The 18,321-nt window shown below is 43.0% G+C and overlaps 1 protein-coding gene across 1 annotated transcript in view; it reads right to left on the reverse strand.

Moving 5' to 3' along the window:
* Positions 1 to 18,321, reverse strand: part of LOC128706178 (neuroglian) — a gene marked incomplete in the record, with an annotated part of 1,637,481 nt that overhangs the window by 102,190 nt on the left and 1,516,970 nt on the right. Inside the window, 1 exon segment of the mRNA XM_070093335.1 lies at positions 4,952 to 5,145. Within this exon segment, the coding sequence (XP_069949436.1) occupies positions 4,952 to 5,145 (194 nt within the window).

Here is an 18,321-nt window from a genome sequence, read left to right on the forward strand (position 1 = left end):
AATTATAAAAATTCATGTAATTTTTTGAACAAGTTTAATATTGTAAATTGTTTCATGTACACGGGTTTAACTTCTGAATATTTAAAAAACTAAACAACTAACTAAATAAAATAAACACACACACACACACACACACACGCACACACACACACACACACACACACACACACACACACACACACACACACACACACACACACACACACACACATATATATATATATATATATATATATATATATATATATATATATATATATATATATATATATATATATATATATATATATATATATATATATATATATATATATATATATATATATATATATGTATATATATAGGGGTATATTTTATTTATGTTACCCAAGAATTTAAAGATAAACTGATGATACAAAAATGACGTATAAAATACATAAGGTTTGAGGGATACATTTCAAGTACATATTGCTACGTTTTTGTCAAGGCATTGTGACCCGAAAAAGAAGAAATGCTTTCGTCATTACTTCATCACTGTTTCTTGCTACAGTTCGGAGTGCAGCCACTATACTTACCACCTTTAGGACTCAAGTCCAGCTAACCAGTTTTCCTCAGTCCCTTCATAATTGATACCTTGCTCATACTCCAAGAACACGACAATTCATAAAAACCACTTACCTACACTCTCTTAGCTAACACGGTCACATGCACTACCTCAACCCCATCCCTACAACCTTTCCTAGGATGACCTCCACCCCGCCTTCCCTCCACTACGGGTTTATATACCTCCAAGTCATCCTATTTTGTTCCATTCTCTCTAAATGTTCGAACCACCTCAACAACCTATCCTCAACCCTCTGAATAATAAATACCTTTAGTAACCCTGCACTTGCTTCTAATCCTCAAGCTACGAATACTCTGCATAATATTCACATCACACATTGCCCTCAAACGCAACATCTCCACTGCCTCCAGCCTTTTCCTTGTTGCAACATTCACCACCCATACTTCACACCCACATAAGAGCATTATTACCACTATACTCTCATACATTCCCCTTTTTACCTCCATAGATAAGGTGCTTTATCTCCACACACGCACGCACGCACACACACACACACACACACACACACACACACACACACACACACACACACACACACACACACACACACACACACACACACACACACACACATACACATACATACATATATACACACACACATAAAGAGGCATCACCGGATGTCATAGCTCTCACTAAAACCAAGCTCACAGGAAGATAACAGGTGCCATCTTTCCAACGGGATATCAGATCTTGAGGAAAGACAGAGGGAACAGAGGGGGTGGAGGAGTGGCACTGCTCATCAAAAAACAATGGAATTTTGACGAGCTGGAGAGGGGAGACAGAGGAGAAACAAGAAACTGCATAATAGGAACACTTCAAGCTGGACTGCCCAAGGTGGTAATTGCAGTGATGTATAACCCACCACAGAACAGCAGGAGGCCAAGGCAAGAATATGATGAGAGTAACAGAGCGATGGTTGACACACTGGCTGAAGTGGCCGGAAGGGCTCATGCGAGCAGGGCAAAGCTGCTGATTATGGGTGACTTTAATCACAAAGAGATTGACTGGGAGAACCTGAAGCCACATTTTGGCCCAGAAAGGTGGAGGGCTAAGATAATGGAGGTGGTACTGGAAAACCTCATGTACCAACACGTAAGGGACACTGCCAGAGAGAGAGAGAGAGAGAGAGAGGAGAGGATGAAACAGCAAGACTGGACCTGGTATTCTCCTTGAGTAGTTCAGATATTGAGGATATCACATATGAAAAACCCCACGGAGCCAATGACCATGTGGTCCTGAGCTTCGAATACATAGTAGAATTACAAGTAGAGAGGGAAGCAGGAAGGGCAGGACGAATGAAGCCAGACTACATGAGAAGGGACTACACAGGCATGAAGAGTTTCCTGCTCGAGGCTCAGTGGGACAGAGCACTGGCAGGGAAGTCGGTAAATGAGATGATGGAATGTGTGACAACAATATGCAAGGAAGCTGAGGAGAGGTTTGTACCCAAGGGTAACAGAAATAACGAGAAGGCCAGGATGAGCCCATGGTTCACTCAAAGGTGTAGAGAGGCCAAAACCAAGTGTGCTAGAGAATGTAAGAAGTATAGAAGGTAAATAACCCAGGAGAATAAGGAGAGTAGTCGTAGAGCCAGAAACGAATATGCACAGATAAGAAGGGAGGCCCAACAATACGAAAATGACATAGCAGCGAAAGTCATATCTGATCCGAAGCTGTTGCACAGCCACATTAGGAGGGAAACAACAATCAAGGACCAGGTAATCAGGCTGAGGAAGTAAGGATGGGAGATCACAAGAAACGACCGAGAAGTATGTGAGGAGCTCAACATGAGAGTCAAAGAAGTGTTCACAGAGGAAACAGACGGGACTCCAGAAAGATGAAGAGGTAGGGAACACCATCAAGTGTTGGACACAATATGTACTACTGACGAAAAAGTGAAGAGGCTGCTAAGCGAGCTAGATACCTCAAAGGCGATGGGGCCGGATAACATCTCTCCATGGGTCCTGAGAGAGGGAACAGAGGCACTGTGTGTGCCACTAACAAAAATCTTCAACACATCTATCGAAGTTAAGACACATGGGCAACAGTTAGGCAACTTTATTCCGAAACGTTTTGCCTACACAGTAGGCTTCTTCAGTTGAGTACAGAAAGTAGGCAAGAGCAGAAGAGATGTGAAGACAATGTAATCAGTCCATCACCCTTGAAGTCGTAGATTTGAGGTTGTCAGTCCCTCAGCCTGGAGAAGAGGTCTATTCCATAGTCTGAAACAGTCTGAAGAAACAAGCGACAGGGTGGAGTCTTATATACTGTCGGCAGGAGAGATGCAGAGTGATAGAAGAGAGAATGTCTGACACTGCAACACAGTGGCATCTTGGTACACAAGAGAAAACACCTTGGACAACTCTTTCAAGCGAGAATTGTTGGATCTGAGAGGGACGTGACCTCTGAGTGACTACATTCTCTCTTCTACCACTCTGCATCTCTCCTGCCGACAGTATATAAGACTCCACCCTGTCGCTTGTTTCTTCAGACTATTTCAGACTATGGAACAGAACTCTTCTGCAGGCTGAGGGACTGACAACCTCAAATCTATGACTTCAAGGATGATGGACTGATTACACCAGGCACATCTCCTGAGGTGCACATCAACCAAATAACTGCTGCAGCATATGGGCGCCTAGCAAACCTAAGAACAGCATTCTGCCCTTTTAATAAGGAATCGTTCAGGACCCTGTACACCGTGTATGTAAGGCCTATATTGGAGTATTATGCATCACCCGTTTGGAACCCACACCTACCCAACCATGTAAGGAAGGTAGAGAAAGTGTAAAGGTTTGCAACAAGGCTAGTCCTGGAGCTAGAGGCATGTCCTGCGAGCAGAGGTTAAAGGAAATCAACCTGACGACGCTGGAGGACAGGAGAGATAGGAGGGGGAGGGGATATGATAACAACAAATAAAATACTGAGAGGAATTGACGAAGGTGAGTGGTGTGTTGAGGTATATGTGGAAACAAAAAAACGTTATCTATGTAGGCAAAGAAGGGAATGTATAAAAGTATGGGTTGCAATGCTGCAGCGAGGAGGCGGTTGGAGGCAGTGGAGGGCAATGTGTGGTGTAAATATTATGCAGAAAATTCGGAGTGTGGAAATTAGGAGGTGTGGAGTTAATAAAAGTATTAGTCAGAGGGCTGAAGAGGGGTTGTTGAGGTGGTTTGGTCATTTAGAGAGAATGGATCAAAGTAGAATGACATGGAGAGCGTATAAATCTGTAGGGGAAGGAAGGCGGGGTAGGGGTCGTCCTCGAAAAGGTTGGTGGGAGGGGGTAAAGGAGGTTTTGTGGGCGAGGGGCTTGGACTTCCAGCAAGCGTGTGTGAGCGTGTTAGATAGGAGTAAATGAAGACGAATGGTTTTTGAGACTTGACAAGCTGTTGGAATGTGAGCAGGGTAATATTTAGTGAAGGGATTCAGGGAAACCGGTTATTATAGATTTAGCTGGATTTGAGTCCTGCAAATAGTAAGTACAATGCCTGCACTTTAAAGGGGGATCGAGGATATTGACCGTTTGGAGGTACTTCTAAACTGCCGTATCTGAGCGCCTCTTCAAAGACAGTGATTATGAGGTGAAAGTGTTGAATGATAATGAAAGTATTTTCTTTTTGAGGATTTTCTTTCGTTTTGGGTCACCCTGCCTCGGTGGGAGACGGCCAACTTGTTGAAAATATATATGTGTATATATATATATGTCGTGCCGAATATGTAAAACTGGTCAATTAGCAAGAACTCATTTAAAATTAAGTCCTTTCTAAAATTTTCTCTTATACATTTAAAGATATATATTTTCATTAAAGATAATATAAAAATTTATAATTTTGCACCAAAAGAATCTTAGAAAACTTACCTAATCTTATTATAACAAGAACAATTTATTTAACCTAACCCAACTAAATATATTTCAGATACGTTTACATTAATTTAATACTAAACAAACACAGTGAAATATATTTTTTTCGTTAGGTTCAGAATGATTTTGGCGAAATTATAGCATACACAAATTTTCGCTCGTCTTATATGGCAAGATGAGCGTTGCTATTTAAGCCAAATAGCCTATGTATATATATATATATATATATATATATATATATATATATATATATATATATATATATATATATATATATATATATATATATATATATACTTTCATGTAGCCAAAAATGTAGAGAAGGGGCTAGTTATCTTTCTCTGTATAAACTGCTTCCTTCTTCAGGTCACTGCTCGTAGTGGAGAGTATTGATGTACTATATTTTGTGAATGTTATTAATAGTTCTCAAGAATGTATTACTTACCTATTGTTGTATTAGCTAGCGATGCAGAAGCACTTACTTGCAGGACCCAGTGGAGGGAGGGCTGAGGGTAGCCCTCGGGCGGAGTGCAGGGCAGGCTGAGGGACTGGCCTAGGGCAGCCGTCACCACCCGGGGCTCAGACTTGGGAAAGTTAGCCATCATGGCTCGCTTCACAGTGGCTATCTCACTGTGAGCGGCACCCACAGAGTTCTCAGCTACACACTGGTACGTTCCTGGCACAACCCAAGCAAAAGTCAGTGATGCTGAGTCAGTGATACTGAGTCAGTGATGCTGAGTCAGTGATACTGAGTCAGTGATGCTGAGTCAGTGATGCTGAGTCAGTGATAGTGATACTGAGTCAGTGATACTGAGTCAGTGATAGTGATACTGAGTCAGTGATAGTGAGTCAGTGATACTCAGTCAAGTAGAATTTTCATTAGAAGTGGACTCAGTAAAAAACGTAGCAACTGAAGGAGCAGTAACGTGTCAAGAATCACCTTCTGTGATACTTGACTTCACCTAACGTCACTCACTATCACACTTGACTTCACCTAACGTCACTCACTGTCACACATGACTTCACCTAGCGTTACTCACTGTCACACATGACTTCACCAAGCGTCACTCACTGTCACACATGACTTCATCTAGCGTTACTCACTGTCACACATGACTTCACCTAGCGTCACTCACTGTCACACATGACTTCACCTAACGTCACTCACTGTCACACATGACTTCACCTAGCGTCACTCACTGTCACACATGACTTCACCTAGCGTTACTCACTGTCACACATGACTTCACCTAGCGTCACTCACTGTCACACATGACTTCACCTAGCTTCATCCACCACCATTCATGACCTCACCTAGCGTCACACACCACCATTCATGACCTCACCTAGCGTCACCCACCACCATACATGACCTCACCTAACGTCACCCACCACCATACATGACCTCACCTAGTGTCACCCACCACCATACATGACCTCACCTAGCGTCACTCACCACCATTCATGACCTCACCTAGCGTCACCCACAACCATACATGACATCACCTACCGTCACCCACCACCATACATGACATCACCTAGCGTCACCCACCACCAAACATGACATCACCTAGCGTCACCCACCACCATACACGACCTCACCTAGCGTCACCCACCACCATACATGACCTCACCTAGCGTCACCCACCATCATACATGATCTCACCTAGAGTCACCCACCACCATACATTACCTCACCTAGCGTCACCCACCACCATACATGACCTCACCTAGCGTCACCCACCACCATACATGACATCAGCTAGCGTCACCCACCACCATACATGACCTCACCTAGGGTCACCCACCACCAAACATGACCTCACCTAGCGTCACCCACCACCATACATGACATCACCTAGCGTCACCCACCACCATACATGACCTCACCTAGCGTCACCCACCACCATACATGACCTCACCTAGCGTCACCCACCACCATACATGACCTCACCTAGCGTCACCCACCACCATACATGACCTCACCTAGCGTCACCCACCACCAAACATGACATCACCTAGCATCACACACCACCATACATGACCTCACCTAGCGTCACCCACCACCATACATGACCTCACCTAGCGTCACCCACCACCATACATGACCTCACCTAGCGTCACCCACCACCATACATGACCTCACCTAGCGTCACCCACCACCATACATGACCTCATCTAGCGTCACCCACCACCATAAATGACCTCACCTAGCGTCACCCACCACCATACATGACCTCACCTAGAGTCACCCACCACCATACATGACCTCACCTAGAGTCACCCACCACCATACATGACCTCACCTAGAGTCACCCACCACCATACATGACCTCACCTAGCGTCACCCACCACCATACATGACCTCACCTAGCGTCACCCACCACCATACATGACCTCACCTAGCGTCACCCACCACCATACATGACCTCACCTAGAGTCACCCACCACCATACATGACCTCACCTAGAGTCACCCACCACCATACATGACCTCACCTAGCGTCACCCACCACCATACATGACCTCACCCAGCGTCACCCACCACCATTCATGACCTCACCTAGCATCACCCACCACCATACATGACCTCACCTAGCGTCACCCACCACCATTCATGACCTCACCTAGCATCACCCACCACCAAACATGACCTCACCTAGCATCACCCACCACCATACATGACATCACCTAGCATCACCCACCACCACACACGACCTCACCTAGCGTCACCCACCACCACACACGACCTCACCTAGCGTCACCCACCACCATACATGACCTCACCTAGAGTCACCCACCACCAAACATGACATCACATAGCGTCACCCACCACCATACATGACCTCACCAAGAGTCACCCACCACCATACATGACCTCACCTAGCGTCACCCACCACCATACATGACCTCACCTAGCGTCACCCACCACCATACATGACCTCACCTAGAGTCAACCACCACCATACATGACCTCACCTAGCGTCACCCACCACCATACATGACCTCACCTAGCAACAAGGCTACAGTATACCAGGATACACTGTGTAATGTTGGACCTAGTAACTAGGTTACAGTATACCAGGATACACTGTAATGTTGGACCTAGTAACTAGGCTACAGTATACCAGGATACACTGTAATGTTGGACCTAGTAACAAAGCTACAGTATACCAGGATACACTGCATAATGATGGACCTAGTAACAAGGCTACAGTATACCAGGATACACTGTGTAATGTTGGACCTAGTAACAAGGCAACAGTATACCAGGATACACTGTGTAATGTTGGACCTAGTAACAAGGTTAAAGTATACCAGGATACACTGTGTAATGTTGGACCTAGTAACTAGGCTACAGTGTACCAGGATACACTGTGTAATGTTGGACCTAGTAACAAGGCTACGGTATACCAGGATACACTGTGCAATGTTGGACCTTGTAACAAGGCTACAGTATACCGGGATACACTGTGTAATGTTGGACCTAGTAACTACGCTACAGTTTACCAGGATACACTGTGTAATGTTGGACCTAGTAACAAGGCTACAGTATGCCAGGATACACTGTAATGTTGGACCTAGTAAAAAGGCTACAGAATACCAGGATACACTGTGTAATGTTGAACCTAGTAACAAGGCTACAGTATACCAGGATACACTCTGTAATGTTGGACCTAGTAAAGAGGCTACAGTATACCAGGATACACTCTGTAATGTTGGACCTAGTAACAAGGCTACAGTATACCAGGATACACTCTGTAATGTTGGACCTAGTAACAAGGCTCCAGTATACAAGGATACACTGTGTAATGTTGGACCTAGTAACAAGGCTACTGTATACCAGGATACACTGCGTAATGTTGGACCTAGTAACAAGGCTACAGAATACCAGGATACACTGTGTAATGTTGGACCTAGTAACAAGGCTACTGTATACAAGGATACACTGTGTAATGTTGGACCTAGTAACAAGGCTACAGTATACCAGGATACACTGTGTAATGTTAAACCTAGTAACAAGGCTACAGTATACCAGGATACACTCTGTAATGTTGGACCTAGTAACAAGGCTACAGTATACCAGGATACACTCTGTAATGTTGGACCTAGTAACAAGGCTACAGTATACCAGGACACACTGTGTAATGTTGAACCTAGTAACAAGGCTCCAGTATACCACGATACACTGTGTAATGTTGGACCTAGTAACAAGGCTACAGTATACCAGGATACACTGCGTAATGTTGGACCTAGTAACAAGGCTACAGAATACCAGGATACACTGTGTAATGTTGGACCTAGTAACAAGGCTACAGTATACAAGGATACACTCTGTAATGTTGGACCTAGTAACAAAGCTACAGTATACCAGGACACACTGTGTACTGTTGGACCTAGTAACAAAGCTACAGTATACCAGGATACACTGTAATGTTGGACCTAGTAACAAGGCTACAGTATACCAGGATACACTGTGTAATGTTGAACCTAGTAAGAAGGCTACAGTATACCAGGATAAACTGTGTAATGTTGGACCTAGTAACAAGGCTACACTATACCAGGATACACTGTGAAATGTTTGACCTAGTAACAAGGCTACAGTATACCAGGACACACTGTGTAATGTTGAACCTAGTAAGAAGGCTACAGTATACCAGGATAAACTGTGTAATGTTGGACCTAGTAACAAGGCTACAGTATACCAGGATACACTGTGTAATGTTGGACCTAGTAACAAGGCTACAGTATATCAGGATACACTGCGTAATGTTGGACCTAGTAACAAGGCTACAGTATACCAGGATACACTGTGTAAGGTTGGACCTAGTAACAAGGCTACAGTATACCAGGATACACTGTGTAATGTTGGACCTAGTAACAATGCTACAGTATACCAGGATGAACTGTGTAATGTTGGACCTAGTAACAAGGCTACAGTACACCAGGATAAACTGTGTAAGGCTGGACCTAGTAACAAGGCTACAGTATATCAGGATACACTGCGTAATGTTGGACATAGTAACAAGGCTACAGTATACCAGGATATACTGTGTAATGTTGGACCTAGTAACAAGGCTACAGTATACCAGGATACACTGTGTAATGTTGGACCTAGTAACAAGGCTACAGTATACCAGGATACACAGTGTAATGTTGGACCTAGTAACAAGGCTACAGTATACCAGGATACACTGCGTAATGTTGGACCTAGTAAAAAGACTACAGTATACCAGGATACACTGCGTAATATTGGACCTAGTAACAAGGCTACGGTATACCAGGATACACTGCGTAATGTTGAACCTAGTAACAAGGCTACAGTATACCAGGATACACTGTGTAATGTTGGACCTAGTAACAAGGCTACAGTATACCAGGAAACACTGCGTAATGTTGGATCTAGTAACAAGGCTACAGAATACCAGGATACACTGTGTAATTATGGACCTAGTAACAAGGCAACAGTATACCAGGATACACTGCGTAATGTTGGACCTGGTAACAAGGCTACAATATACCAGGATACACTGCGTAATGTTGTACCTAGTAACAAGGCTACAGTATACCAGGATACACTGCGTAATGTTGGACCTAGTAACAAGGCTACAGTATACCAGGATACACTGCGTAATGTTGGACCTAGTAACAAGGCTACAGTATACCAGGATACACTGTGTAATGTTGGACCTAGTAACAAGGCTACAGTATACCAGGATACACTGCGTAATGTTGGACCTAGTAACAAGGCTACAGTATACCAGGATACACTGCGTAATGTTGGACCTAGTAACAAGGCTACAGTATACCAGGATACACTGCGTAATGTTGGACCTAGTAACAAGGCTACAGTATACCAGGATACACTGCGTAATGTTGGACCTAGTAACAAGGCTACAGTATACCAGGATACACTGTAATGTTGGACCTAGTAACAAGGCTACAGTATACCAGGATACACTGTGTAATGTTGGACCTAGTAACAAGGCTACAGTATACCAGGATACACTGCGTAATGTTGGACCTAGTAACAAGGCTACAGTATACCAGGATACACTGCGTAATGTTGGACCTAGTAACAAGGCTACAGTATACCAGGATACACTGCGTAATGTTGGACCTAGTAACAAGGCTACAGTATACCAGGATACACTGCGTAATGTTGGACCTAGTAGCAAGGCTACAGTATACCAGGATACACTGCGTAATGTTGGACCTAGTAACAAGGCTACAGTATACCAGGATACACTGCGTAATGTTGGACCTAGTAACAAGGCTACAGTATACCAGGATACACTGCGTAATGTTGGACCTAGTAACAAGGCTACAGTATACCAGGATACACTGTGTAATGTTGGACCTAGTAACAAGGCTACAGTATACCAGGATACACTGTGTAAGGCTGGACCTAGTAACAAGGCTACAGTATACCAGGATACACTGTGTAATGTTGGACCTAGTAACAAGGCTACAGTATACCAGGATACACTGTGTAATGTTGGACCTAGTAACAAGGCTACAGTATACCAGGATACACTGTGTAATGTTGGACCTAGTAACAAGGCTACAGTATACCAGGATACACTGTGTAATGTTGGACCTAGTAACAAGGCTACAGTATACCAGGATACACTGTGTAAGGCTGGACCTAGTAACAAGGCTACAGTATACCAGGATACACTGTGTAATGTTGGACCTAGTAACAAGGCTACAGTATACCAGGATACACTGTGTAATGTTGGACCTAGTAACAAGGCTACAGTATACCAGGATACACTGTGTAATGTTGGACCTAGTAACAAGGCTACAGTATACCAGGATACACTGCGTAATGTTGGACATAGTAACAAGGCTACAGTATACCAGGATACACTGTGTAATGTTGGACCTAGTAACAAGGCTACAGTATACCAGGATACACTGTAATGTTGGACCTAGTAACAAGGCTACAGTATACCAGGATACACTGTGTAATGTTGGACCTAGTAACAAGGCTACAGTATACCAGGATACACTGCGTAATGTTGGACCTAGTAACAAGGCTACAGTATACCAGGATACACTGTGTAATGTTGGACCTAGTAACAAGGCTACAGTATACCAGGATACACTGTGTAATGTTGGACCTAGTAACAAGGCTACAGTATACCAGGATACACTGTGTAATGTTGGACCTAGTAACAAGGCTACAGTATACCAGGATACACTGTGTAATGTTGGACCTAGTAACAAGGCTACAGTATACCAGGATACACTGTGTAATGTTGGACCTAGTAACAAGGCTACAGTATACCAGGATACACTGTGTAATGTTGGACCTAGTAACAAGGCTACAGTATACCAGGATACACTGCGTAATGTTGGACCTAGTAACAAGGCTACAGTATACCAGGATACACTGTGTAATGTTGGACCTAGTAACAAGGCTACAGTATACCAGGATACACTGTGTAATGTTGGACCTAGTAACAGGGCTACATTATACCAGGATACACTGTGTAATGTTGGACCTAGTAACAAGGCTACAGTATACCAGGATACACTGCGTAATGTTGGACCTAGTAACAAGGCTACAGTATACCAGGATACACTGTGTAATGTTGAACCTAGTAAGAAGGCTACAGTATACCAGGATACACTGTGTAATGTTGAACCTAGAAACAGGGCTACATTATACCAGGATACACTGTGTAATAGTGGACCTAGTAACAAGGCTACAGTATACCAGGATACACTGTAATGTTGGACCTAGTAACAAGGCTACAGTATACCAGGATACACTGTGTAATGTTGGACCTAGTAACAAGGCTACAGTATACCAGGATACACTGTGTAATGTTGGACCTAGTAACAAGGCTACAGTATACCAGGATACACTGTGTAATGTTGGACCTAGTAACAAGGCTACAGTATACCAGGATACACTGTGTAATGTTGGACCTAGTAACAAGGCTACAGTATACCAGGATACACTGTAATGTTGGACCTAGTAACAAGGCTACAGTATACCAGGATACACTGTGTAATGTTGAACCTAGTAACAAGGCTACAGTATACCAGGACACACTCTGTAATGTTGGACCTAGTAACAAGGCTACAGTATACCAGGATACACTGTAATGTTGGACCTAGTAACAAGGCTACAGTATACCAGGATACACTGCGTAATGTTGGACCTAGTGACAAGGCTACAGTATACCAGGATACACTGTGTAATGTTGGACCTAGTAACAAGGCTACAGTATACCAGGATACACTGTGTAATGTTGGACCTAGTAACAAGGCTACAGTATACCAGGATACACTGTGTAATGTTGGACCTAGTAACAAGGCTACAGTATACCAGGATACACAGTAATGTTGGACATAGTAACAAGGCTAAAGTATACAATGGACAGTATACAGGATACACTGTGTAATGACCTAGTAACAAGGCTACAGTATACCAGGATACACTGTGTAATGTTGGACCTAGTAACAAGGCTACAGTATACCAGGATACACTGTGTAAGGCTGGACCTAGTAACAAGGCTACAGTATACCAGGATACACTGTGTAATGTTGGACCTAGTAACAAGGCTACAGTATACCAGGATACACTGTGTAATGTTGGACCTAGTAACAAGGCTACAGTATACCAGGATACACTGTGTAATGTTGGACCTAGTAACAAGGCTACAGTATACCAGGATACACTGTGTAATGTTGGACCTAGTAACAAGGCTACAGTATACCAGGATACACCTGTAACAAGTACAGTATACCAGGATACAACTGTGACCCTAGTAACAAGGCTACAGTATACCAGGATACACTGTGTAATGTTGGACCTAGTAACAAGGCTACAGTATACAAGGATACACTGTGTAAGGATGGACCTAGTAACAAGGCTACAGTATACAAGGATACACTGTGTAATGTTGGACCTAGTAACAAGGATACAGTATACCAGGATACACTGTGTAATGTTGGACCTAGTAACAAGGCTACAGTATACCAGGATACACTGTGTAATGTTGGACCTAGTAACAAGGCTACAGTATACCAGGATACACTGTGTAATGTTGGACCTAGTAAAAAGGCTACAGTATACCAGGATACACTGTGTAATGTAATAACAAGGCTTATACCAGGACCTAGTAACAAGGCTACAGTATACCAGGATACACTGTGTAATGTTGGACCTAGTAACAAGGCTACAGTATACCAGGATACACTGTGTAATGTTGGACCTAGTAACAAGGCTACAGTATACCAGGATACACTGCGTAATGTTGGACCTAGTAACAAGGCTACAGTATACCAGGATACACTGTGTAATGTTGGACCTAGTAACAAGGCTACAGTATACCAGGATACACTGTGTAATGTTGTAATACAGTTACCAGGATACACTGTGTAATGTACCTAGTAACAAGGCTACAGTATACCAGGATAAACTGCGTAATGTTGGACCTAGTAACAAGGCTACAGTATACCAGGATACATTGTGTAATGTTGGACCTAGTAACAAGGCTACAGTATACCAGGATACACTGTGTAATGTTGGACCTAGTAACAAGGCTACAGTATACCAGGATACACTGTGTAATGTTGGACCTAGTAACAAGGCTACAGTATACCAGGATACACTGTAATGTTGGACCTAGTAATACAGTTACCAGGACACTGCGTAATGTAACAAGGCTACAGTATACCAGGATACACTGTGTAATGTTGGACCTAGTAACAAGGCTACAGTATACCAGGATACACTGTGTAAGGCTGGACCTAGTAACAAGGCTACAGTATACCAGGATACACTGTGTAATGTTGGACCTAATAACAAGGCTACAGTATACCAGGATACACTGTGTAATGTTGGACCTAGTAACAAGGCTACAGTATACCAGGATAAACTGTGTAAGGCTGGACCTAGTAACAAGGCTACAGTATACCAGGATACACTGTGTAATGTTGGACCTAGTAACAAGGCTACAGTATACCAGGATACACTGTGTAATGTTGGACCTAGTAACAAGGCTACAGTATACCAGGATACACTGTGTAATGTTGGACCTAGTAACAAGGCTACAGTATACCAGGATACACTGTGTAATGTTGGACCTAGTAACAAGGCTACAGTATACCAGGATACACTGTGTAATGTTGGACCTTGTAACAAGGCTACAGTATACCAGGATACACTGTGTAATGTCGGACCTAGTAACAAGGCTACAGTATACCAGGATACACTGTGTAATGTTGGACCTAGTAACAAGGTTACAGTATACCAGGATGGACCTAGTACACTGTATACCAGTAATGTTAATGGACCTAGTAACAAGGCTACAGTATACCAGGATACACTGTGTAATGGACCTTAACAAGGCTACAGTACCTAGTAACAAGGCTACAGTATACCAGGATACACTGCGTAATGTTGGTCCTAGTAACAAGGCTACAGTATACCAATATACACTCAGTAATGTTGGACCTAGTAACAAGGCTACAGTATGCCAGGATACACTGTGTAATGTTGGACCTAGTAACAAGGCTACAGTATACCAGGATACACTGTGTAATGTTGGACCTAGTAACTAGGCTACAGTATACCAGGATACATTGTGTAATGTTGGACCTAGTAACAAGGCTACAGTATACCAGGATACACTGTGTAATGTTGGACCTAGTAACAAGGCTACACTATACCAGGATAGACTGTGTAATGTTATACCTAGTAACAAGGCTACAGTATACCAAGATACACTGCGAAATGTTGGACCTAGTAACAAGGCTACACTATACCTGGCTACACTGTGTAATGTTGGACCTAATAACAAGGCTACAGTATACCAGGATACACTGGACCTAGTAACAAGGCTACAGTTACCAGGACCTAGTAACAAGGCTACAGTATACCAGGATACAGTGTGTAATGTTGGACCTAATAACAAGGCTACAGTATACCAGGACACACTGTGTAATGTTGTACCTAGTAACAAGGCTACAGTATACCAGGAATGTTGGACACAAGGCTGTATACCAGGATACACTGTGTAATGGACCTAGTAACAAGGCTACAGTATACCAGGATACACTGTGTAATGTTGGACCTAGTAACAAGGCTACAGTATACCAGGATACCTGCGTAGTAACAAGGCTACAGTATAGGATACCAGGATAGTAACACTGTATACCAGTAATGTTGGACCTAGTAACAAGGCTACAGTATACCAGGATGCACTGTGTAAGGATGGACCTATTAACAAGTCTACAGTATACCAGGATACACTGTAAATGTTGGACATAGTAACAAGGCTATAGTATACCAGGATGCACTGTGTAATGTTGGACCTAGTAACAAGGCTACAGTACACCAGGATACACTGTGTAATGTTGGACCTAGTAACAAGGCTACAGTATACCAGGATACACTGTGTAATGTTGGACCTAGTAACAAGGCTACAGTATACCAGGATACACTGTGTAATGTTGGACCTAGTAACTAGGCTACAGTATACCAGGATACACTGTGTAATGTTGGACCTAGTAACAAGGCTACAGTATACCAGGATACACTGTGTAATGTTGGACCTAGTAACAAGGCTACAGTATACCAGGATACACTGTGTAATGTTGGACCTAGTAACAAGGCTACAGTATACCAGGATACACTGTGTAATGTTGGACCTAGTAACAAGGCTACAGTATACCAGGATACACTGTAATGTTGGACCTAGTAACAAGGCTACAGTATACCAGGATACACTGTGTAATGTTGGACCTAGTAACAAGGCTACAGTATACCAGGATACACTGTGTAATGTTGGACCTAGTAACAAGGCTACAGTATACCAGGATACACTGTGTAATGTTGGACCTAGTAACAAGGCTACAGTATACCAGGATACACTGTGTAATGTTGGACCTAGTAACAAGGCTACAGTATACCAGGATACACTGCGTAATGTTGGACCTAGTAACAAGGCTACAGTATACCAGGATACACTGTGTAATGTTGGACCTAGTAACAAGGCTACAGTATACCAGGATACACTGGGTAATGTTGGACTAGTAACAATGCTACAGTATACCAGGATACACTGTGTAATGTTGGACATAGTAACAAGGCTACAGTATACCAGGATACACTGTGTAATGTTGGACCTTGTAACAAGGCTACAGTATACCAGGATACACTGTGTAATGTCGGACCTAGTAACAAGGCTACAGTATACCAGGAATACACTACAGTATACCAGGATAATGTTGGACCTAGTAACAAGGCTACAGTATACCAGGATACACTGTGTAATGTTGGACCTAGTAACAAGGCTACAGTATATCAGGATACACTGTGTAAGTAACAAGGCTACAGTATACCAGGATACACTGCGTAATGTTGGACCTAGTAACAAGGCTACAGTATACCAGGATACACTGTGTAATGTTGGACCTAGTAACAAGGCTACAGTATACCAGGATACACTGTGTAATGTTGGACCTAGTAACAAGGCTACAGTATACCAGGATACACTGTGTATTGTTGGACCTAGAAACAAGGCTACAGTATACCAGGATACACTGTGTAATGTTGGACCTAGTAACAAGGCTACAGTATACCAGGATACACTGTGTAATGTAGGACCTAGTAACAAGGCTACAGTATACCAGGATACACTGTGTAATGTTGGACCTAGTAACAAGGCTACAGTATACCAGGATACACTGTGTAATGTTGGACCTAGTAACAAGGCTACAGTATACCAGCATACACTGTGTAATGTTGGACCTAGTAACAAGGCTACAGTATACCAGGATACACTGTATACCAGTAATGTTAATGGACCTAGTAACAAGGCTACAGTATACCAGGATACACTGTGTAATGTTGGACCTAGTAACAAGGCTACAGTATACCAGGATACACTGTGTAATGTTGGACCTAGTAACAAGGCTACAGTATACCAGGATACACTGCGTAATGTTGGACCTAGTAACAAGGCTACAGTATACCAGGATACACTGTGTAATGTTGGACCTAGTAACAAGGCTACAGTATACCAGGATACACTGTGTAATGTTGGACCTAGTAACAAGGCTACAGTATACCAGGATACACTGTGTAATGTTGGACCTAGTAACAAGGCTACAGTATACCAGGATAAACTGTGTAATGTAATGTTGGACCTAGTAACAAGGCTACAGTACACCAGGATACACTGTGTAATGTTGGACCTACAGTAACAATGCTACAGTATACCAGGATACACTGTGTAATGTTGGACCTAGTAACAAGGCTACAGTATACCAGGATACGCTGTGTAATGTTGGACCTAGTAACAAGGCTACAGTATACCAGGATACACTGTGTAATGTCGGACCTAGTAACAAGGCTACAGTATACCAGGATACACTGTGTAATGTTGGACCTAGTAACAAGGCTACAGTATACCAGGATACACTGTGTAATGTTGGACCTAGTAACAAGGCTACAGTATACCAGGATACACTGTGTAATGTTGGACCTAGTAACAAGGCTACAGTATACCAGGATACTCTGTGTAATGTTGGACCTAGTAACAAGGCTACAGTATACAGGATATGCGTAATGTTGGACCAGGATACCAGGATACACAGTGTAATGTTGAACCTAGTAACAAGGCTAGAGAATACCAGGATACTGCGTAATGTTGGACCTAGTAACAAGGCTACAGTATACCAGGATACACTGTGTAATGTTGGACCTAGTAACAAGGCTACAGTATACCAGGATACACTGTGTAATGTTGGACCTAGTAACAAGGCTACAGTATACCAGGATACACTGTGTAATGTTGGACCTAGTAACAAGGCTACAGTATACCAGG

Source organism: Cherax quadricarinatus, chromosome 3 (assembly GCF_038502225.1).
Source record: "Cherax quadricarinatus isolate ZL_2023a chromosome 3, ASM3850222v1, whole genome shotgun sequence".
In the NCBI taxonomy this organism is placed as follows: Eukaryota; Metazoa; Arthropoda; class Malacostraca; order Decapoda; family Parastacidae; genus Cherax; species Cherax quadricarinatus.